Source organism: Macrotis lagotis, chromosome 3 (assembly GCF_037893015.1).
Source record: "Macrotis lagotis isolate mMagLag1 chromosome 3, bilby.v1.9.chrom.fasta, whole genome shotgun sequence".
In the NCBI taxonomy this organism is placed as follows: domain Eukaryota; kingdom Metazoa; phylum Chordata; class Mammalia; order Peramelemorphia; family Peramelidae; genus Macrotis; species Macrotis lagotis.
The window spans coordinates 13379223-13404647 of record NC_133660.1 but is presented as its reverse complement, the minus strand read 5'-3'; the positions used below and the strand labels follow the sequence as shown (position 1 = coordinate 13404647).

At 35.7% G+C, this 25425-nt stretch overlaps 1 protein-coding gene across 1 annotated transcript in view; it reads left to right on the top strand.

Annotated features, from left to right (window-relative positions):
* Window positions 1–25425, top strand: part of ABCG2 (ATP binding cassette subfamily G member 2 (JR blood group)) — a 78262-nt gene that overhangs the window by 18820 nt on the left and 34017 nt on the right. Inside the window, exons 2-3 of the mRNA XM_074228132.1 lie at window positions 8988–9212; window positions 17572–17631. Of these exons, the coding sequence (XP_074084233.1) occupies window positions 9004–9212; window positions 17572–17631 (269 nt within the window). The 5' untranslated portion in view covers window positions 8988–9003. The remainder of the gene's footprint in view (window positions 1–8987; window positions 9213–17571; window positions 17632–25425) is intronic.

Here is a 25425-nt window from a genome sequence, read left to right as displayed (position 1 = left end):
CTTGGCAATCATTTGTCTTCAGTTCTATCCATTTCTTTTTTTAATCATAAATCTACTTTCAAATTTTTAAATTTTATTCTTTTCTCATTTATGTGTTAATTTTTTAACATTTTCTTTTAAAATTCTTGAGTATATCTTTTCCTCTTCTTTCCCCTTTCTGAGACAATGAGAATTCTAGCAGTGGTTATACATGTCCATAGTAGTCATTTTATACAAGAAGACTTGAACAATGACTACAAAAGAATGAGGGGATAAAAAAGAAAGTGAAAAATAGTGTGCTTCAGTCTATTCAGACAATATCTTTTCCTGAAGATAACTATAGTAACATGAAAAAATGCTCTAAATCACTCTAGATTAGAGGAGTACTATCCATTTTCAAACCTTTTCCCTCCCAAAGCTGAGTTTTTTTTAAAGCTCATTCATTCCTCTCTACTTACTCTGAGCTTTAGAACTTCTAACACTATAACACTATAAAATGACTTTTTGTTTTGTATTTTTTTTGTCATTTTTTTTCATGACTGAGTTCCAGTCACCCTTCCCCATCACTTTAGGTATCTTGCTGCTTGTCCCTTATTTGCTTCTTTAGAATTTCATTTTCAAGAACTTCCCAGGATTTTTCTCAGGGTGACTTTGTCTGCAGAATATTTATTCCAGTGTGTTCCGACATGACCTGTTGGAACTTTTTGAAAGTTGCTCTCCCAGAAACTCTTTTCTTCACCTTCTTTATCTCAAATTATATTATGAAATAACTGTTCTCCCTAAGAACCATTATTTCTATTTTGGCAGCCACTTCCCTTTTAGTCAGGATCAGATCTAGAATAGCTAACTATTCTCTTACTTGTGGTCCCTACCTTTTTGAAAAGAAAAATGGTCACAGTAACCCCAAAAATGGAACTCCAAAGATTATTGGATAATTGAACCTCCTTGCTAGACTTGTAGCAAATTTTCTAATCACTGTCTTATCTATGTCTTCCTTCTGCCCAGGTAGCCTATAGTGTGTTTCAGTAATAACCACTTCTGTTTCAATTGTCCTTGCCCCAATCTTTTCACCCCTCTAGGCTTTTGATCTATTCTATTCTTCTTTGAACAGGATCCCCTATATACCTCACTAGAACTCCTTTCAGTCACGGATGGCATGCCATCATCTCAGTAAAACTTACAATGTTGAAATTACTCTCTTTGGTTCCTATATTTTGTTATTATTGCTTGTAGTATATCTGGCATGGTTTTTATTACTGGCTCTTTATTGGATTTTATCTCCTATGTATTTATTGCTTGGCATTTCATTTGTTCCTATGTTACAGTGGTAAATTTGTGTGTGTGTGTGTGTGTGTGTGTGTATCTGTTTTTCTCTCTTCAATTTATATTGGTAAGTTTATATATATATATATATATGTTATACTGGTAAATGTATATGTATATGTGTGTGTGTTTTCTGGTAAATTTATGTATATATGTGTATGTATGAATAACACACCTTTATATACGTGTATATGTGTATTATATATCTGGTTTTCTCTCTTTTCGATTTAAACTTTACCTGATTAGATTTCTAAAGTTTCAGCTAAAGATAACTTGAAAAGAACTCTTTTGGTGAACTCCATCTCTGATTTAAGACCTTATACTTTTAGCTTTGTTCCAGAAATACTTTAAGTTGTACTATTTTTATTTATTTCAATGTGTTTTTATTGATATCTTTTAAAATATCACCTTCATTTTTAAATATATCCCTCGTTAGACCCTTGTAGCAAAGAGTTTTGTAAAAGGGTGGAAGGGGAAGCAGTTGAGCAAAATCAATCAACTTATCAACCTTCTCTGAAAGGAATGTATTGACCTTAACAATAATAGGGAAGTTTTAAAAAGGAGTGGTTTTAGAAGGGAAAGAAAACGAAGGTTCAGCAGACAAACCAGTATGCTGCTCAGTAAAGTAACAAGGATTAATCATATAAATCTGGGAATTATAGGTTTAGAAATGATGATTAAACCCATGGATTTTTCTCTTGTTTTCAATTGGGAGGGACATTGTTGTCCCTCCCCCTCCAAAAAAAGAAAGAAAGAAAAGAGGCTCATTGAATCTTTTATAAAATGCAAAAAAAAAAAAAAAAAAAAAAGGAACAGAAGTCTGAAGAAATCATGGACAAGCAAGATAGTTTTGAAAATTAGGTGAAATAGAATTTTGCAATTACATGTACATTCCTTTTTTTCTGTTCCATTCATGTAATATGCTCATTTTATTTGTGCTTTTAAGTTCAAAGTAAAAACAAAAATAAGTGGATGGCCACTTTGTCTACCTGAGAGGAAGTTTATATCATGTTCTTGCTGCTGTCATCATATCAGCTTCTAGGTAATGGCTCCTTCTATGATTTTTTTTTTTGTGTTGGAACTCAAGGATAGCCAAAGTCCACTAAGAGGAAACCAGTAAACACACATACAGCTTTGTGGACAGTTTTACCTCAATTGACCTCAACCTTCTCCTTAACTCTATCTCACAAAGTCTTTTTTGGTTACTCGTCTAGGGGAGAGATGACTTGGCTGTATACGTAGGTATTTCTGTGTTAAGCTGTTCACCATTCACTTGGGGCATTTTAAATTAAAAATAAACTTTCAATGTTTAAGAAAGTCCGGTAACTGCTTCCTCCCCATCCTTAGTTCTTATTACTCCCTATCTCCCAAGTATTTGTGTGGGAGTTGTAGGAGTTGACACAGGTTAAGTGAGTCCTGGGGTACAAAAAGAGGAACTCTTTTACTTGGGTGGGATATTGGTCAGAATATCTTACTTTGAAGGCAGGGGGGCGGGGGGGGGAGGTTGGTGAAATAAAATTAAGCCTAACACTTGAACATCATGATCATATCTTATCTGTTCTGTACCTGTAGTCCACCACCTCTCTGCTCTCAGTAGGAAGCTATAAACTTTTTATTGCTAGTCTCCACCCAAAAATAAGTTCAGGTAAGAGGTGATGAAGACTTCAATTGTGAGTGAAGAGGTCAGATGCAAGAGGTCACTTGTGGAGGCAAAGGACAAGCTTGGCCATTGATTGGGTGAAAGAGTGAAGAAGAGGGAAGAGTCAAATATGAGATTGCACACTTGGGTGTAAGAAAGTGGTATCTTTAATGTAAATTGACAAGCTTGAAGGGCCAGTGAGTTTAAAATGAAAGATAAAATTAATTCTTTCAGTATATCTAAGTCAGCATATCCAAAACATGTAGAAAGAGAGAGGCCTAAGGTGACTGGAGTTCTGGAGAAAGATGAGAGCTATATTTGGAAATCATCTATGCAGAAAAGATTATCAAACCCATGGGAATTATTTAGTTGGAAAAATGGAGTATGTGATTCTAAAACCCCAGGCTGCTACTTAGCTTCTTTTATGAACTTGGATATATCATTCAGGGTCTCTTGTTTTATTCCGCAAATTAAAAATAAAACATGTAATGATTAAAAAAGTAATGTTTCTACAAAAGAAATTAAGAATGTTAACAACAGAAGAACTCAGGAGAAAGTAGTTGAATTCAAGAAAATGTAGTCTAAATGGTAAATGATTTTTTTTTTAAAAGGATAAAATTGTCAGTCTAACCATTACTAGAGTGTCCGCTTTGAAAACAAATTGGATTCTTGGATGAGGTTACAAGATAGCACCACCATGAAATTCATTCATTGTATCATTAAAAGTCAAGCCAACTAAAAAAAAAAGTCAAGCCAATAAGACAGAAGTGTACCCCTGCTTACAGAATGTCACTGATGTCATTAACTTTATTATAACAAAATTTAAATTGTAAAAATATTTCCAGTTAATTCAAATGAAATAGTGAGTGACCATGTAATTATTTTGTATCATTTTGAAGTTTGCTGGCTATCTTGTGACAGTACTTAAAAGGATCATCAAACTTAAATCATATATGATAATATCCAGTGACTGTTGGTCATATAATACTTAGGAGATGTTTTTGAAATCATAAACACAATCTTTTCAGGATAAAAGTGCTGCTTTAATGAGTGAGAAAGTTCAGTGGCCCTCTGTTTACTATCAGGCAAGACATAAAACCGGAGAAGTGTGTTCACCAAAGGTAATTCTCTCCTATGGTGGAGGTCTTGTCAGAGTCGGATCTCACACCATTCTTTTTTTTTTAATTAGTTTTTGCTAGGCAATGGGGTTAAGTGGCTTGCCCAAGGCCACACAGCTAGGTAATTATTAAGTGTCTGAATTCATATTTGAACTCAGGTACTCCTGACTCCAAGGCTAGTGCTCTATCCTCTGCTCCACCTAGCTGCCCCTCACACGCCACTCTTGCATGAAAGATGACATGTGAATTTTTAGCAAGTCTCCTAGAAGAACGGAGTTTGACCCATCCCACCAGGAAAGCCCAGGTTGATGAAGCATTTCTGTTGCCCAGATTTCAACATGCATTTGAATGAACACCTTTTGGACTAGGGTATATAGCTGCCTTTATCTCTGTATCTGTACTGTGTAGTTAGCTATCTACATATCTATCTGGAGAGAGCTAACTCCATCCTTTCTCTCTCTCTCTCTCTCTCTCTCTCTCTCTCTCTCTCTCTCTCTCTCTCTCTATATATATATATATATATATATATATATATAATTAGCTAATTAACTACCTGCACACACCTCTAACCCTTCGATTCAGTCAAGATTTTGGAAAGATAGAATATGGAAGAGTCAGATGAATAGCCAAGCTAGAAACTGCATTCACAACTCTTTCTAGGCATTACACAAGCTTAGAGCTTGTAATACATCCTCCTCCACCAATAGACAACAGTCTTACCCTAGCCATCCACATCCACCCACATTTACATACTGTCTGTCTGCCACAAGACCACCTTCCCCCTAATCACACATACACTCTCTCAGTCCATCTTCTACTACTTTGTTGTTGATTTTGCCCAAAGCCCAGTCCTGACCTTGTCATCCCCTTACTCAGTAAACTCCTGTCTCCCTTTCACCTCCAGGATCCAGTATCTTTCCCATTCTGTTCCCTCCCCTTACATACTGCTCTAAATCAATAGCATCCTGGGATCTCAGCATTGTTGACTTTTGTTCCAAACACAGATCTGGTAGCACGCTTTCTATCTCAAAGGTTAGCCCTATGAGTTAGAGGTCCTCCCCCTGAAACTTTGTGTTTATTTTGTAGACAGGAACTCACCCCTTTTTGCCGGTTTTTGTATCACCAATATCAGGTGTATAATATACTCTTTACCTCTTGGATTGAATTAAAGAGCTGAAAGTGAAAGATTTTATCTAAAAGGGAACTTGAGATCTTGGGCAGATTGTTATTTGTCCTTCATTCTTGAAGACCATGACAGCAGGGAGGTGAGGCCATGTGAAGCACATGAATTGGATTTGGGTGGGGGACAGGGTTAAGGCCCCCAGCTTCAGTTTTTCCTCCAGTCATCTGGGTCCAGTGGCCAGATTGAATCAGGACCACTGGAGATGGCCCTGGCCATTTAAAGCTGAAATGTTTCCTAGGTCTCAGTTAGATTGAGGTGACACATTCAGTGATCTAGTTTAGGTCAGAAATGAGGCAAAAAAAATAAATGACCTTTTTTACCCAGTTAAAAAAAAAAATCTGTTTCTGGCCAAAACAAAATAATTTCTGTTGACATTCACTCTTAGCTAATCAGACCCAAATATGATCAGTAGGCTTGAACTGGGATCTAAAAAATACACTATTTTGTTCTAAGAGGTAGAAAGAATTGCGGTAGGAGAATGTAGACCTCAGATAAGTAGGTGATGAACCCCACCTGAAAACAATGAAGAGTTCTCTCAAGTAGTGTCTATGATTGAAATAAAAAAAGAGACATAACTTGATCATTCATCATTCTCACAATTCATGTACACATACATATATGTAATACATAGACAGTCAAATATAATAGACACATAATACAGATGGCCAGTGAACCAGGTCTAGAGGTGAAAAGGAAAAGGAGAACAAGCTGGAAAAATTACCAAGTATTTGTGGAAAAAACATTTAATAATATGCATTTTGGGAACAAATCTACCAGAACTAAATTCATTAATTAAAATGATTCTATTTATTCATCATTATTTTAAGAGAGTAAAACCCTAAAGGGTAGTTGTCCCACGATTGACTTTGAAAATCTGGGACACAAATAAGCGGGACTTAATATTTTATAGGACTCCTTAACAAAATAGGAAACAGTTGTGTGAAAACACTGTGAGTAGTTGGGTTTTGTTAACATTTTGTCAAATGGCAGTAGCCCTTAACTTTTGGCACACCCTGGAAAATAGTCTTCCTAAAACTATTTAATCCCTCTTAAATTTTTTTTCAATAAGCAGAAATCTGCCCTTTATCCCCCATTCCTACCCCTCAACTCACTTAAGAACTAAAGAAAAAAATAGTTAAAACACATCTCGTCAATTGAAAAAAAAAATTGGTAATGTCTGTCTCCCCCCCCCCCAAATTTGTCTTATTTTGCCGTTTGAGTAATTTTCTGCTTTGTAGGAGGTGGATAGTATAACAACAAAAATAGTAATTTATATATCACCATGTGACAGATTGCTGCTCGCAACTATACAGAAGTGGATGATAGGATTATCTCCATTTTACAGAGGAGGAAATAGAAGCAAACAGAGGTTACCTGAGTCACCCAAGCTCACCCCACAGTAAATGTCTGAGATCCGTTTTGATCCAAGACTTTACCCTCCAGGTTTGGCAATTATGGTCGGTCATTATGCTGATAAGAATTCCTAATTCTTTAAAACATGTTTAATGTTATTGTATTGCCTGTCACTGTATAAATTGATACTCTGATTTTATATCACTATTGCAGTTTTCCAAACCTGAGTTTTCCCAGATTTCTTACAAATTATTTCTTACAACAAAGTAGTATTTTATCTCATTTATGTACTGTAATTTATTCTTATATTTATGGGCACACTCAAATTCTTATTAATTTATTGGTTTTGACGTTCATATTAAGGGTGGACTTGGCTGCACTTGAGGAGAAAGCCTGGGTTGGTCCTGTGGCCATTTTCTTGGGAGGTATTGAGGGTGGTGATGATCAGGGTCACCTGGGGAGCCTACATGCTTTCATTGCTTCCAGCGTGGTCTGATTGTGGTTTGGGTCAGAACCAGAGTAGCCACTGATAGCCTCAGTCCCTCTTGGGGCTCTGCTGGTTCAGAACCTTAGGAGTTAAGGCTTCTTCAAGTGACCCTGGGTCTGTTTGCTCTGTCCTCAATGATGGGGTGTGTATGTCATTTGAACTTTTTGTATTCTTTATTTGTTCTGCCCATTTCTTACCTGCCTTCCCATATTTTCATGACTTTTCACATTCAGTATTTCTGTTTCTTCATTAAAATTGTAACATTTAAAAATTAAAATTGTAAAATCGTAAATCTTCATTTACCATGGTTTCTTCCCCTGACAATTTCCCCAGCTTTAAGTTTTCGTTGGAAGTAATTCTGAAAATACTTTTGGTGCTCCCAGTTTTTCAAGATTTCATAATGCACAGAACTTTTTCAATTTTGGGTTTTTTTTTCCTGTATTACTCATGCCAACCTCTCACCTGTGTCCCTTTCTCTCCACTCACACAGCACCTTGGGCTTTGCTCGCCTCTTCCCTGGATGATTGATAAAACATTCAAATTGTTCTATATGGTTGACAGTGGGATAATTCCAAAGCCCAGGTCTGGCATCCTCAAGAATTTCCATCAAATAGGAACCTCCTCCTTTTGGCCTTGAAAGCCCAGTGACTTGGCTCCAAGCTCCCTTCCATCCCTTGCTGCTTCTCATCCCCAGTAGGCCAATTCCACAACTTGCCCCAGCTGCCTCCTATGCTTGTAATGTTCCTTTTTTCCGGCCATTTGTTCAATGCCTTTGATGATTCCTTAGTTAATTGTAAATATTGACTTATTTCTATGGGTAAAGGAAGTCTCTGACTGTAATGTAAATGTAGGGGGTTGTTTCACTTTTGCTTTTGTATCTTATGATGTTTAACAACATGAGATCTACAGGAAGGGGTGGTGGTTTTTAACAATTTTGACATTGCTCGGGGGTCCTGGCCCATTTTTAGACACATGCTCCAGAAGACAAGGTACACCTCCCTTCTTTAGGTCGGTCTCTCGTGATGGCTCATCATTATCTAGGACGCACAGAGTTTTCAAACTCATTTTTCTCTATATAATGCTTTGAGGTTGGTGCTTTTTTCTCCATTTTGTAGAAAAAACAATTTTTCGAGGTTAGGTGATTTATGCAAGCCCTCTGGGAAGAAGGCCTCCTGGTCTGAACTGGCCTGGGTGGACTCTGCTTATTTATTGCCCTGAGATGCCTCCATAAAACTCTCAGGAAGAAGTTGAAGTATGAAGGTCAGAAGATGATAGATTGAGAGTTGGATGTGGATGACTCTCTCATTTTATCCTTAAAGAAACTAATTTAGAGAAATTGCTCAAGGTCATTTGGTTAATAATTGGCAAAGCTTTAGATTGAACCCTAGGGACTGTGATTGATTATTTTTTTCCCCACTAAGGCATCCTGTCTCTACAAGTGTAGATTGTACAATCTCCAAAAAGAGAGTGTAGTATTAACTAATCTATCCCCCCACCCCACCCTTTTGCTGTGGATACATAAAGACAGAATAAAAATATATTTGTCAGCTAAAACAAAAGGCTGTGGCTCAGTAGAACCCCCAAACCCTATTTATTCAGGAGAACAGAGGATTAATTAATTGCAGCCACTTCTTATAGTCTAATACAAGGCCAATTACAACTTTATGTTATTTTTGATTAAATAAAATCTTAGTGCTTAATATAATTATTTTTAATTATCTAAATGGCAGTCTTTTATATGGTCACTTAGGTTTTTTGAAGAGGTACAGTAAGTTCATTAAAACAGGTCTATTTCACTGAAGTGAAATTTTATTTTAACTTATTTTTGGTACTTTTAATTAGTGTCTTTTGATGAGATCTGATCTTATTGGTGACTACATTTTCTGGGTTTTTTTTTCCATTTAGACAAAAAGACTGCAAAATGTCAACAGATGAGATTCAAGTCATAGTCCCCATGACCCAAACAAACACTAATGGCTCTGTTGAGAGTGCGGCAGTGACTCTCTCAGGAACAAAGAAGCAAGAGGCAACGGTGTTGAGTTTTCACAACATTTGCTATCAAGTGAAATTGAAGACTGGCTTCATAGGTTGTCGGAAGATCGTCAAGAAAGAAATACTCAAGAATGTTAAGTAAGTCCATAAGTCTTGTTTGGGCATGGTAAGCCACTTAGTTCTTCCTTCCTGGTCCTTGCCCACAACACTCCATCTTTTGTCATTGATCCCCATGTCTTGACTTCCAGATCTTCATCTTCTGGCTTCTCTGGCTTCTTTCAAATCATAGGTAAATTCTTATCTTAAGCAAAAACCATTTCCTCATCCTCCTTAATCTTAGTGCCTTCCTTCTGAGGTTATCTCCAATTTATCATTTATATGTAAATATGCACACATATATGTTTATGAATATATAAACATATATGCTGGTATATGTATGTTTGCTTATCTGTGCTTTATCCATATGAATATTTTTATATTTACATAGCACAAATATATACACATACAGACACATATACACATATATCTCTTATTACTATATGGTTGTTAACGTGTTGACTCTTCCATTAGAAGGTAAGCTCTTGGGGACAGGGACTGTTGTTTTTACCTCTTCCTTTTATCTTGAGGATTAAGCACAGTATCTAGCTCATGGGAGGAACTGAATAACTGCTGACTGGTTAACATTTGTAACAACCTTTGTAAATATTTATTATTAATAATCTTCATATTAATAGTATCATTTATTATATATTAATAACATTTATTAAAGAACTTAAGTGCCAAAGACTAGCACTGGGCTAAAGCACTTGGAATATAAAAAATGTTTAAACAAAAGTACCTGCTTCAAGGGACTTTTTATAAATATTCTAACAAGTAAGGCAATATGGAAATTCTGGGTGGTAATTTTGAGGGGAAGACATTAGCAGCTGGGGAGAGCAGGAAAAGTCTCCTTCAGCTGGTGGGATTTGAGCAGACCCTTGAAGGAACCAGAGGCAGAAGGGAGGGGGTACTTTGTAGGTCCAGTCCAGGGTGAAATGAGAAACCAAAGAAAGTGGACTAAGAAGTCATGTGTCTGTGGTACTGTCTTTACTGAAACCATTTTTAATATATGTATATATTATATGTATAAATGTTTTATATATTATATATGTATACATAATATATGCATGTATTATATTTTATACACACACACACACACATGCACACACACACACACACACACACACAGAGCCAGCCAGTAGAGAGTGGGACTGGTTTGCATGGTCCTGATAACACTGGAAAAATTCAAGAATCTAGTTCATTCCTGTCAGTAACTGCACAGAAGCTTGGCTTGCTCATATCTGCTTTGTCATTGCCAACAGGTAATTAAGTTCTGAGGAAGACATTGCCCTCATTTAAATATGACATAGATAGTTTTGCTTAGAGCCAGAGGGTGGGTAGAAATGACTACTCTTCAGTAGTACAGGTGAGAGGGAAGAAGAGTCAACCTTAATAGAAGGATGAGGGAGGTGTGGTGATGGTAAAAGTGATAAAATTTGAGAACTCAGTTCTATCCTAGTGGAAATATTATTAAGCTCAACTGAGATAATGAACATAGATACTGCAAATCTTAATTAACAATTTAATTTCCTGAGCATTCTTCTGCCAATAGAGTGACATGGGAGGGGAGGGGTCACAGCTTTCTGGGGGGAAAAAACAAACAAACATATTTGTATTTTTTTTTTAGGTTTTTGCAAGGTAAATGGGGTTAAGTGGCTTGCCCAAGGCCACACAGCTAGGTAATTATTAAGTGTCTGAGACCAGATTTGAACCCAGGTACTCCTTACTCCAGGGCTGGTGCTTTATCCACTGCACCACCTAGCTGCCCCATTTGTATTTTTTTTAAGAAAGATTTTATTTATTTTGAGTTTTACAGTTTTCTCCCATTCTTGCTTCCCTCCCCCCACCCCCCACAGAAGACATTCTGTTTGTCTTTACATTGTTTCCATTGATCTCAGTTGAATGTGATGACAGAGAAATCATAACCTTAAGGAAGAAAAATGAAGTATGAGATAGTAAAATTACATAATAAGAAAACATTTTTTTTTCCTGATTTGAAGGTCTTTGGTCTTTGTTCAAAGTCCATAATTCTTTCTCTGGATATAGATGGTATTCTCCATTGTAAATAGCCCAAAATTGTCCCTGGTTGTTGCACTAATGGAATGAGCAAGTACATCAAGGTTGATCATCACCCCCATGTTACTGTTAGGGATACATGTGTATTTTTAAGTTTGGTTTGCATTATTTAGATTTTCTTAAAGTCTAGATGGGATAAATTTGCCTTATTAGCACTTTCTTAAATTAAATCAGTGGACAAATCTGACCTTTTGCCTCTTTTTGTATGTTCTGCAAGTTAAAAATAGTTTAACTTTTTTTGAATAAAATAAAGTTTTAGAAACATGAGAACCATTCTTAGTGTACAAGTTGTACAAAAACAGAAGCAGGTTCAGTTTGTCACTTGAGACATTGTTTGCTGAACCCTGGTGTATATACAATAAATCAAACTTTGCCAGTTTCCAAGGTGTAACTATTCACACAGAAAATATAATAATTGTCTTGTGAGTAGGTTAGAGCTGACTCTAGCATACCTTCTTTTTATTCTAGTCTCTCCCCAGCTTTCCATTCTTCTTTTTGAAATCTCTACTTGCTCATCCACAAAATTTTCCTCATAATTGATTTCTTCATTTTCACTCTTGCTGTCTTTTGATACTCCTGGATATCTTCAGAAGATGTTGTATTCCTTAGCCATGTTCTTCCTTTCTAGTTTTATTTGATTGGATATCCATTAACACATTCAGCAACGTGAAGTTGTTTCAGTGACTATTGTGGTTTCTCCTTTCCCTATCAACACTCTGAATTCTATGAACCTTACGCAGATTTTTGTTGCCATAATATACTTCCTTCTGAGTCATTCTTCTTTTTTTAGTTTTTAAATAGCATTTTCCCCCAATTACTTGTCAAGACAATTTTTAGTTATTGTTTTACAAGATTTTCAGTTCTAGGTTTTTCTCCCTCCCTCCTCTCCTAAAATTTTTGGTAGGCAATTTGATATGAGTTATATGTGTACTATCATGAAGAACATATTTCCATGTTAGTCTTTTTTTTTAAGGTTTTTGCAAGGCAAATGGGGTTACGTGGCTTGCCCAAGGCCACACAGCTAGGTAATTATTAAGTGTCTGAGGCCGGATTTGAACCCAGGTACTCCTGACTCCAAGGCCAGTGCTTTATCCACTTTGTCGCCTAGCCGCCCCTTCCATATTAGTCTTAATTGTGAAAGAAGAAACAGATCAAAAGGAAAAAATCCAAAAAAGAATAAAACGATTGAAAAAATGTTTTGATCTTTATTCACAGTTTTTTAACATGAATGTGGATAGCATTTTCCTTTGTGAGTCTTTTGCATTTGTCTTGAATCATTGTGTTGCTGAGAAGAACTGAATCATTCTTAGTTGATCATCATACAGTGTTGTTGATTCTGTGTATGTTTCCATTCTGCTCATTTTGTACTCACCATGTTTTTTTGAAATCCACCTGTTCATCATTTTGTATTGCAGAATAATATTCCATTACATCTATATTCCACAACTTGTTTAGCCATTCCTCAATTGATGGGCATCCCCTCAATTTCCAATATTTTGCCACCACATAAAGGGCTGCTATAAATATTTTTGCACATGTAACTCCTCCCCTCTTTTTATTATCTCTTTGAGCTACAGACCTAATGGTTTTTCTGGATCAAAGGGTACTCACAGATTGGTTCCTTCTTGAGCACTGTTCCTAGTTGCTCTCCAGAATAGTTGGATCACTTCACAACTTCACCATCAATGTATTAATGTCCCAATCCTCCCACAACTTCTCCAGTTTTTATCATTTTTCTTTTTTTGGCACATTGACTGGTTTGATAGATATGGGATGGTTGTTTTAATTAACATTTCTCTAATCAAAAGTCATTTAGAACATTTCTTCATACACCTATAGATAGCTTTGATTTCTTGATCTGAATAGTGCCTGGTCATATCCTTTAACCATTTTAGCTATTTATCAATTGGAGAATGACTTGTATTTTTATAAATTTGACCCAGTTCTCTCTGTTTCTCTCTCTCTGATTCTCTCTGGCTCTCTCTCTCTCTCTCTCTCTCTCTCTCTCTCTCTCTCTCTCTCTCTCTCCACACACACACAAACACGTATTTGGAAATGAGGCCTCTATCAGAGACACTTACTACAAATATTGTTTCCCAGCTTTCTGCTTTCCTTCTTATCTTAGTGTTGCACTGATTTTGTTTGTGCAAAAGCTTTTTAATTTAATATAATGAAAGCTACCATTTTTACATTTCTTTTTTTTTCTTTTTAAGGTTTTTGCAAGGCAAATGGGGTTAAGTGTCTTGTCCAAGGCCACACAGCTAGGTAATTATTAAGTGTCTGAGACTGGATTTGAACTCAGGTACTCCTGACTTCAGGGCCAGTGCTCTATCCACTGCGCCACCTAGTTGCCCTTGATTTTACATTTCTTAATGCTTTCTATCTCTTATTTGGTCATCGTCTGTGGTCCCTTTTATCAAGATTTAGTTTCCTTCCTTAACTCTTTTAATTAGGTCTATTTTTGCTTTTGCTTTATCTGAGATTGGAACCCTGACTTTTTTTTTTAACTTCAGCTAAAGATAATAGATTGTGCTCCAACTCTTTGCCTTTATTCTGTGTGTATATATCTCTCTCTCTCTGCCACAAGTGTGCTTCTTGTTGGGTGCTGGTTTTGGTTTTTGATCCACTCTACCAGCCGCTTCCAATTTATGGGAGAGTTCTTCCCATTTACTTTCAAAGTCACTATAGTTCTAACTGCCTGTTTCTCTCTATCCCATTTTTCCTCCAGTTTGTACTCCCTCTCTCTCCTTTCACCCTTTCCTTCCTCAACAGTGTTCTGCTTTGCTTCCAGGTCTGCCCTCATTTCTCTTAGTTTCCCCCTACCCCCTGTACTCCTCCCTCCTCCCCCTCCTACTTTCCTGTCAGGTAGGAGATTTCTATATCCATTTGATTGTCTCTATTAATTCCTCTTTGAAGCTGGTACTGATGAGCATAAGGCTCAAGGGATGCCCATTATCCTCTCTCCCATCTCTCGCTTCACTCCTGTTCATGTGAAATAAATTTTCCCATTCTCTTTCTCCCTGCTGAACCCATTGTATGCTTCTTTCTAATTCCTTAATTATTTTGTAATGTCATTCTCTCAAATTTGCCTTATGCTTGTACCCTCTTCTAGCTGTACTATTGTATAGCTCTTGTACTCTCTTCCAGCTGTACTTTTAATGTTATAATTTTTAAGAATTACAAGTATCATCCTCCTAGGTAAGGATGTAAACAGTTCAGCTTCATTGAATCATTTGTTTTCTTTTCCTTTTTTACCTTTTTTTAGACTTCTCTTGGGTCTTGATATTGGAGATAAGTTTTCTTTTGTTCAATTCAATTTTCCTTATGAAAGCTTGAAATCCTTCCATTTCAGTGAATAACCATTTTCCCTCCTTGGAGTTTTATGCTTAATTTCACCTGGTGGGTAATTCTTGGTTACAGTCCTAGTTCCTTTGCCTCCTAAATTCTAATGGATGGAGGGGTTCCAAGGACAGAGGCTCATTTCCTAAGGGCAAGAATTTACTAGATTAGAGATTCTGTTTGTAAAGTTTTCTGTTTGGGTGGAGTCCAGTCCAAGATAGCAGAGGATATACCCAGAGGATTTGGGCCTTCTCATTTATCAGTTATGTCCATTGGAGACTAACTGGCCTGTAAGGACTGGTCCCTGAATGAGAAAATAGAAAGGAAAAACTTCAATCCTAATTTAATAATTGATTATTAATATATAAAAAAAATTCTCTCACAGTTTCACACTATCCTGGGCACCCATAGGGATGATAATACTATTTTTGTCATAATTGCCCATAATTGTTCATTTTCAACATTTTGAACTCTAAAATTTCCATCTCTGGTTACAGTTATCATACCCTTCAAGTTCTCCCTCTGCCTTTCTTCATCTTAGTCTCTAGTACAAGCTATAGTTCTTTTATTTTTATTTTTTTGACTTTTAATTTTTTTCCTCAATTATGTTTAAAGCTTAAACTTTAGACAGTCATTTAAAAAAATTCTTGAGTTCTAAATGATTTTCTTCCCTCCCTGCTATCTTTCTTCCTTGAGAAGGCAAACAATTTGATCAAGAGTTTACCTGTACAATCATTTCCATATTAAGCCATGCTATAAAAGAAAGCAAAGGTGAAAAAACAAGTATTAAAAGAAAAGTTTTAAAAAAAATAAGCTTCAATTTGCATTAAGATTCCATTAGTTCTTTCTCAGGAGTCCTTTTTCATAAGTTCTTTGGAATCTTGCTGAGAATGACTAAATCATTCATAGTATTGCTGTAACTATGTACAATGTTCTTTTGGTTCTGTTCATTTTACTTTATATCAGTTTATCTAATTGGTTCTGTTCATTTTACTTTATATCAGTTTATCTAAGTTTTCTGAAGTTTTTCTGAAAGATCTTACTGTTCATTTCTCTTTTTTAATTTTATTTTTTCTAATTACCTGTAAAGACAATTTTTAACATTCATTTTTTTATAAGATTTCAAGTTCCAAATTTTTCTCCCTCTCTACCCCTCCCCCTTCCTAAAATGGTGAGCAGTTTGATATAGGTTAGATATGTACAATGCTCTAAAACACATTTCCACACTAGTCATATTATGAAAGAAGAACCAGAACACTTAAAGGGGGGGGAAGAGAATTGTTGGGGAAAATTTTTCTTCACATAATTAGAGTACACAAGTAGACATCTTTACAAGTAAGAGAAGGGTTTAGGAGAAATAGTTAATACTCCAACCTGACTTTTAATTTCATCTCAGCTGATTAAAGAAGAATATACACATGCATATACACAATTGGTATAGAAATAGATTTCATTCTACAGGAAAATAGAAGGGAAGAGGAGGAAGGGGGGAATTAGAAGAAGGTCAGGTTAAAGGAAAGCCTAAGTAAAAACAAAACGAAACAAAAACTCTAAAGTGTCCAGAAGTATTTATAGTTTTTTTTTGAGGTGGCAAAGAATGGGAATCTGAGAGGTGAGCCAGTTATTGTATATAAATATGATATGTTATAAGAAATGATGAAAAGGAATGTTTCAGAGAAACTTGGGAAGACTTGTATGAAAACTATGGAAAAAAATTAGGAACTCTTGTTAATATAATTTCCAACCCCAGTTCTAGAGGACTAATGATGAATCATGCTACCAACCTTTGAACAGAAGGGTGAAATACTTAGAATGCCAAAGGAGACAAATAGATTTATTTTGGACATGACTAATGTAGAAATTTATTTTGATTAACAATATATATTTACAATAGTATTTGTTTTTTAAGTGTTCAAATGAAGTGGTTGGGTGAATGAGCTGGTAAGAAGATAAATCTTTGTTGATTAAAAAGCATGTTAATTACATCCATGTAATATAAAAATCTGATATTTACTAGTGTGTACACATATATGGGTATATAAATTTCATTTAAAAATGTTGTATTTGGAGTTAAAAAGACTTGCGATTGAATCCTTACCCTATTCTTTATTATCTCTGACTTCTCTGAGGAAAAACTCTGGTTTCTCATTGGTAATACAAGTGATTGGAATTAGAAGATGTCCATGGGTCCCTTTAGCTCCTCATCATTCATATTTTTTCCCTTGACATTGTGCAGTGACCACTTGCTAGGGGCATCATTAATGCAAGCCTTTGATTTTCTACCTGTGCAGTAATGGATAGTGAAGGGCTATGGGCTTAATTATCTTTTCAATCTTTTATATTAATCTGTATGTGTTCCTCTACCCCAAAAGAAGGCTTCAAGGGAAACTCATTTCTGTGTGTGTGTGTGTGTGTGTGTGTGTGTGTGTGTGTCATAATGTTTTTTTTTTGAAATTAGGTTTACTGAAAAAGATGAAAAAAAATTTCTTGATAGAATGGATGCTATACAATTTAAATGAAGACATTTGAAATTAGACTGGGAGTATAGGAGGTGCTCATAAACTCATTCAGTTAAAATGTTTCAGCTTTTTTATTATTGTCAAGTCTCCTTGAATCTCTGTATTTGGGAGAGACTCCATTCTTTTTGTATGGCCAAGACAGAACCCCAGAAGAAAGCAGAGGAGTCATCTATTATAATGTTTTGATACTTTTCCTATCTGTGAATGCCAAAGGAAAGCCTTTTTGCTTGAGTTTATTAATTTTGTTTCTTTAGAATGCAGTGACCTTACTGTAAGGGACCTTACTCATATCTTTATTATGTTTTCTGTACTAACTGAGAATAGCTATATATCCAAAAAAATTAAGTTAATTTTTCATTTTTTAAAAATAATTTTTCATTAATGTTTTAAATTCACATTTAAATAAGTTAATGCTATCATTTTTATAATGAAATGCTGAACCAGTGTTATGTTCTTTTTTATAGTGGGATCATGAAGCCAGGCCTTAATGCCATTTTGGGACCCACAGGTGGTGGCAAGTCTTCGTGAGTATTGAACTAGCAGGAAACTCATTTTTCTTTGAAAGTAATCTTTTTTTAAATATAAAAACACTTTAAAATATTCTTCCTCATTTCTTAAGTATTGATTTAGTATCCACTCTGCTCAGTACTGGCTAATATTCTTGAAAATGTCTAGTTGGAGTAAGGGAAAACTAATGCATCATTTGAAGTAGCAGCAACTGATGTTGGTTTCTCTTTTGAGAAGTTTAGGAATAAAAGAAAGGAAAGAAGCTGAGTGATAGCAGGATATCAGTTAAGTTAATTTTAAAACAATTCTTGGGTATAGAGCAAGTTTGTTAATTAATGTAGGGAGAGTGTAGATGGTCTCATAGTTGGAGGTCTAGTCGTTTATGGTTTAGTCACTAGTGTCTCATCTTGGAGATGCCAGCAAGTAGAAAACCTTGATTTGGAGGTTTACTGATTTCTCATCCCGTAAGCTTCCTACTTTTTTTTTTTGACACTGAATATTTGCTTTATATGAAGTGATGCAAAGTGAAGAGCTAGGAGAATATTATACACAATAACAACAATATTGCTGTGAACAACATAGCTATTCTGCACAATACAATGATCTAGGACAATTCTGAAGGACTTATGATGAAGGGTGCTATCCACCTCCAGAGCCTCAGTGCAGATTGAAGATACTCCTTTCCTTTTTTTCTTGTGTTTCTTTTTTAATCTTTGTTTTCTTTCACCTAACAGAAATGTGTTTTGCATGACTTTACATGTATAACCCATTTCAAATTGCTTGCCTTCTCAGTGGTGGGGTGGAGGACTGAATTTGGAACTCAGATTTTGAAAAAAAAAGAATGTTAAAATTGTTTATACATAAAATTGGGAAAAAATGAAATATTAAAAACCACTCAGAGTTATCACCTCACGCCTGTCACGTTGGCTACCGTGATATAAAGGGAAAATAACAAGTGCTGGTGGGGGAATGCGGGAGAGAGAAAAATGACAATTAGCTCGAGTCCGGGAAGAAAGGGGAGTGAGGAAAGGCGCAGTTTCTAGAGGGGAAAGACCGGGAGGCTTCGTACTTGCTCCTGTACTGAGCATAGTGCGCTTCAAAGCATGTATGTAAGTGTTTGTGAAATGTAAAATAAGATCCTGAAAGATGGGTACATTTGTATGTTTCATAATTAGGAATCCACATAAAGTTGCTAATGTCTAAGGGGGGTTGAGCTGTTATACTCAAGACTTGCCCATTTTCAGGAGTCTTGTTTGAGGCTGTTTAATATAGTGGAAAGAGTGCTGAACCAGTTGTCAAGTAATCAGTTTCCTTAGCTATAAAAGTGAGACGCTGATAATTGTATTGCCTTTTTCATGGGTGTTTAAGAGGAAAGTCCTCTAATTTTAAATAAATGTGAGTTATTAATACTTAATAGGTTCTCTGATGATGAATAGATCTGAATTCTGGTTGAGGACTTATAATGAAGAGCAGGGGTTCTTTTTTGTATATTATATTATGTTGTATTATATAATTTTATATTTTACTTTATTTTTCCCCAGTTACATGCAAAGCAAGTTTCAATATTCACTTTTAAAACCTTGACTTCTGAATTCTCTCCCCTCCTTCCACCCTAATCTCCCTTATTGCAAAAGCAAGTTATTTGATATAGGTTAGAAATGTGTAGTCTTGAAAAACATTACCACCAATAGTCATGTTGTAAAAGTAAACATACCCCCCCCCCAAATAGAAGAGATACCTCAAGAAAAATAAAGCAAAAAAGAAGTATGCTTTACTCTGTATTCAGACACCATCAGCTCTGCCTTTGGGATGGAGAGCATTCTTTATCATAAGTCCTTCGAGTTCTCTTGGGTCACAACATGGCTGAGCAAAGGTAGGTCAGTCACAGGTGATGGACCTGCAGCAGTGCTGTTGCTCTGTATCCAGTACATTGGTCTGTGCACCTGCTTAGGAACCATGAGAGAGAACATCAGAGAGCATCCTCTTGGTCATTTTTTATGATAGAACAGCATTTCATCTTAGTTACATTCCATAATTTGTTCATTTTTGATGGACATCCCCTCAATTTCTAGTACCTTGACACCAGATAAGAATTGTGTGTGTGTGTGTGTGTGTGTGTGTGTGTGTGTGCTTGTGTGTGTGTGTGTGTTCTTTCCTGTTTTTCATCTCTTCTGGAATATAGATCTGGTAGTCGCATCATTAGGTCAAAGGGTGGGTTTTACAACCCTTTGGGCAAAGTTACAAATTGCTCTATAATTCCCTAGAACCATTGAATCATTTCACAATGTCTCCCACAGTACATTAATGTCTTATTTTCCTTATATTCCCTCCAACATTTGTCATTTTCTCTTTCTGTCCTATTAATCAATCTATTAGGTATAAGGTAATACCTCAGAATTATTCCATTATGCATTTCTCCCATTAATAGTGAGTTAGGACATCTTGAAAAAATGATTTAAATAGATAGCATTGATAACCTCATCTGAAAACTACTCATATCTTTTGATCATTTATCAATTGAGGAATGGCTCTTTTTTATGTACATTTAACTTCGTTCTCCATGTTTGGGAAACAAGGCCTTTATCAGAGAATATTTTTTCTCACCTATGTTATTGCCAACTGTATTTCCTTCCATCCTATTTCTCCCCACCTCATTTATTCAATTCTGTCTCTCCTTATACCCATTCCCTCCTAAAAAGTGTTTTGCATCTGTCTACCCCCTTCTACAATTTTTCCTCCCTTTTATTACCTATGATCCCAAATCTACAACCCCTTTCCTTTCTTACTTTCCTCTAAGATAAGATAGATTTCTGTACCCAATTGAGTGGTTATATTATTCCCTTTCCAAACCAGTTCCAATGAGAGTAAGGCTCACTCACCTCCCCCCCTTTTCTACTTAACTCTAGAAACTTTTTTCTTGCCTCTATTTTTTTTTTTAGGATTTTTGCAATGCAGATGGGGTTAAGTGGCTTGCCCAAGGTCACACAGCTAGGTAATTACTAAGTGTCTGAGACCGGATTTGAACACAGGTACTCCTGACTCCAGGGCCGGTGCTTTATCCACTGAGCCACCTAGCGGCCCTCTTGCCTCTTTAAAGTGAAATAACTTACCCCTTTCTACTTCTCCTTTCCCTTTCTCCTAGTACATTTTTCTCACCTATTAAATAATTCCATCTTTTTAATATACTTGCCATTCAAATTCAACTTCCACCTGTGCCTTGTCTATGTATATTCCTTCTAACTGCTCTAATAAATGAGAAAATTCATGAATTATCAGAATCATTTTCCCATACAAGAATATTAGCAATTCAACATTATTATGTCCCTTATGAGCTGTCTTTCCTCTTTATCTTTTTGTGCTTCATTTAATTCTTGATTTTGAAGATCAGATTTTCTGTTCAGTTCTGGTCATTTCATCAGGAAAGTTTGAAAGTCCCCTATTTCATTGAATGTCCATCTTTTCCCCTGAAAGAGTATGTTCAATTTCCCTGGTAATTAATTTTTGGTTTGTAGTCCAACCTCTCTTGCCTTTTGGAATAACATTTTCCAGACCCTATGATCCCTTATTGTAGAAATTGTTAAATCTTGTGTTATCCTGACTGTGGTTCTATGATATTTTAATTGTTTCTTTCTGGCTGCTTGCAATATTTTCTTCTTGATTTGAGAACTCTGAAATTTGACTATAGAGAGAGCAGGGGTTCTTAACCTTTTTTGTCTCATACACCTTCTGTCAGTCTAATGGACCCCTTTTCAGAATGTTTGTTGCATATATTCATAATTGAGGGAAATGCCAAATTTTAGTTTGAGGTTTGTGAAAATAAATGTGTGAAATTTTTTTTCCCATCCAAATTTACAGATCTCCCTAGAATCTTCCCATGAACCCTTGGAGTTCTGTGGACTTCAGGTTAAGAAAATCTGGTATTATCACCTATAGATATTTTGTGATGTTTTATGAACCTTTTAACATCCCTCTCACCAAAGGGTGTTTTCTTCTGAGTAGTTATTTAGCTGAAAAATGCCGGGAAAGGGCTTTCTTTGACTCTTTCCTTCAGATGGGTCATGTCAGATTTTTATATCTTGGTAATTAAAAGATGCTAAAAATCAGGGCTTGATTTGTTGCTCTGTTGGTTGTCTAGACTATAGAAAATAATGGAGAAAAGTGTTCCCTTTTTTAAAAAAATATTTATTTTAAAAATTCCTTTCTTTTTTAATTAAAATCCCAATACTCTCTCCATCCTATCCCTCCACCATCCACTGAGAGACAAGCAAATGATATCAGTTATACATGTGAGATCATGTAAAGCATATTTCCCTAATAGCCATATCTCAGAAAGAAAAATAAAGTGAGAAATTATACTTTAATTTACACTTAGAATTCATCAGTTTTTCTCTCTGGAAGTTGATAGCATTTTTTCCATCTTAAGTCCTTTGGAATTGTCTTGGATATCATTGTAGCCAAGTCTTTCCCTATTGATCATGGTTATAAAAATGTTGTTATTCTGCATAATGGTCTCCTGGTTCTTCTCACTTCACTTTGCTTCAGTTCATATAATCTTGGTATGTTTGTTTGTTTGTTTTTCTGAAACCACCCCCTTTATAACTTTATAACTTATAACCTTATAGCACAATGATATTTTATCACAGTCATAAAGCCGCAACTTGTTGAGGCATTACCCAACTGATAGACATCCCCTCGGTATCTAATTCTTTGACCCCCCAAAAGAGGTGCTATAAATATTTTTGTATATTGTAGGTCCTTTTACCTAGGAGTTATATTGCTGGATCAAAGAGTATGCAGAGTTTTTTAGCCTTTTTGGGCATAGTTTCAAATTGTTCTCCAGAATAATTGAACTAGTTTACAACTCTACCAGTAGTTTTTTAGTATATCTATTTTACCTCATTCCCTCTAGCATTTGTCATTACTGATAGGTGTGAAGTGGTTCCTCAGAGATGTTTTAATTTGAATTTTCTCTCATCAATAGTAAGTCTAGATAGCTTTGATTTATTCTCTGAAAACTGCTGGTTCATATTCTTTGACCATTTCTCAGTTGGGGAATAGCTCTAATTTTTATAAATTTTACTCAGTTTTCTATATATTTGACAAAAGAGGTCTTAATCAGAAATTTTCTGTAAAAGTTTTGATTTTACTTCACTGTGGTCCCTTTTATCAAAATGTAATTTCCCTGATCATCTCTTTTAATTAAATCTGTTTTTACTTTTGCTTTGACTGTGATCATGATTAGTACCTTTGCTTTTTATACTTCAGCTGAAGCATGTTGCTCCAACCCCTTAATTTTTCCTGTTTCTAAGAGGGAGTGTGTTCCTTGTAAAAAACATCTTGTTGGATTCTTATTTCTAATCCATTCTGCTATCTGATTCCATTTTATGGGTTGGGACACATTTCTGTACCCGGCTCTGTGTATATGTATTTTTGTTTGCATGATTATTCTTCCCTCTTTGTTGAACCAATTCTAGTGAGAGTGAGGTTCAAATGCTGCCTGCCACCCCCATGCACCAGTTTTCCCTCTGCCATTAAAGCTTTTCCTTGTGTTCTTCTTTTATATGAAATATTTTTCCACATTTTATCTCTCCCTTCTTTATTCTTGCCTGTTCATTTTTTTTACATCATCCCAATATAATTCATTTACATCCCTGCTCTTAGAGCTTATAGACTGCTTCTAACAATCCTAATAATGATGACATTATCAGGAATTGCATATATCATTTTTCCATATGGGAACATAATAGTTTGACAATTGAGTCTTATGATTTCCCTTTCATGTTTAATTTTAATGCTTCTTTTAATCATTGTTTGAATGTTAAATTTTCTATTCGCCTCTAGTCCTTTTATCAGGACTGCTTGGAAGTCCTCAATTTCACTAAACACTCAATTTTTGCTGGGTAGATTATTTTTGGTTGTTTTCCTTATTACTTTTCCTTCTGGAATGTCATACTCCAAACTCTTTGCTTCTTTAATGTGAAAACTGCTAAAATCTTGGCTATGACTCCATGATATGTGGATGCTTTCTTTTTGGCTACTTGCACTATCTTCTCCTTGGAATTTGGTTCTAATAATTCCTGAGAACTTCCATTTTGGAATCCCTTTCATATGGTGATTGGTAAATTCTTTCAATTTCTAATTTACCCACTGATCCTAGGGTAAATTTCTTGAAATATGATGTTGAGGTTCTTTTTTGATCATGACTTTTAGGTAGTCTAGTAATTGTTAGATGATCTCTGTTTTCTTTTCCTTTTTTTTTCCTTTGGAGGCAACTGACATTGGATGATTTGCTTAGGGTCACACAGCTAGTAAGTGTGAATTTGGGCTCCAACTCCAGGGCCAGTGTTTTATCTAGCAGCTCCCATTCTCCATCTGTTTTCCAGGCCATCTGTTTTTCTGTTGAGATAATTCTTTTATTTTTTCCATTCTTTTTTTCATTGTTTTATTGTTTCTGGATGTCTCATGGAATCATTAGCTCTGTTACCAAATTTTTTATTTTAAGGGAATTATTTTCTTCAGTAAGCTATGTAACTTTTCTCCCCATTTGAACAATTCTGCTTCTTAAGGAGTTCTTTTCTTCAGTGATTTTTTTTGTACTTCTTTTGTCTTTTGGTCAATGTCTTTTCTTTAGTTTTTGCAAGGCAATGGGGCTAAGTGGCTTGCCCAAGACCACATAGCTAGGTAATCATCAAATGTCTGAGGCCGGATCTGAACTCAGGTACTCCTGACTCCAGGGCCGGTGCTCTATCCACTGTGTCACCTAGCCGCCCCCAATGTCATTTTTAAGTTATTTTCTTCAGTATTTTTTGGCCCACATTTACCAAATTGTTATTTTTCTTTTTCTAATATTCTTGTATATTCTCATCCCCCCCCCAATTTTTCTCCATCTCTCTTATTTCTTTCTTTACCTCTTCCAGAAATTTTTATTAGCCTTTTTTCCAATTAACTCCTTTTCCTCTGAGGCTTTCTTTGTAGCTATTTTCACATTGTTGCCTTCTTTTGAGTTGATCTTATTCTTCCCTACCATCATTATAGTGTTTTATGGTCACAAAAGTCCTTTGCTGTGTCTTTCTGACCAGTTGTCTGACCCATTTACCTTCTCTGGGGTGAGGGCACCTGAAGCCACTGCTGCTGAGGCTGCCACCAAGATTACCATTGTTTTCACTATCGTGCCACCATTGTTACAGACTTCTCTTTCTGACCTCCTAAATTGTCTTAGTTTGGGAAAATATCTCACTTTGACATTTTACTGGCTCTGCCACTCCAAAATCTGATTTGAGGTATAATTTTAATATTTTTTGTAGGAGAATGTTGGAAGAGTTCATCTGGGTTTTGCTGTCTCTTCTCTGCCATCTTGACTTTGCCTCCCAGTGGAGAAAATGTTCTCATAAATTGTTCTTTAAAGTTGTCATCATTACTTCCCTCTTTGCTCCCTTTCCACCAAAAGAGCCAGTTGTTAAACTCTTGTAAGCACACCCCTGCAGGCATGCTTGTCTGTTTCTCTAGGCTGTAACCGTGCTTTTAGATTTCTACAGAAATGATGCTTTGGGAGGTATTCTCCTTTGCATCTCTCTTTTTTCTTATTAATTATTGAAGTTCTGTTTTTCTGAAGTATACTGTTGATGGCCCATACTCACGTAACAGGAAACTCCCAATTCTCCCAGTTCCCATCTCCACCCATGGATAGGAAGGGAAGCAGGAAGAAATTGTTTATTCTAGTGATATGATCTTTTCTTAAGAGGTGCTTCAGAGCATTATTAATTTAAACAAAAAGAAGTTTAGTGTGTGAATAAAATGCACATTTCCACATT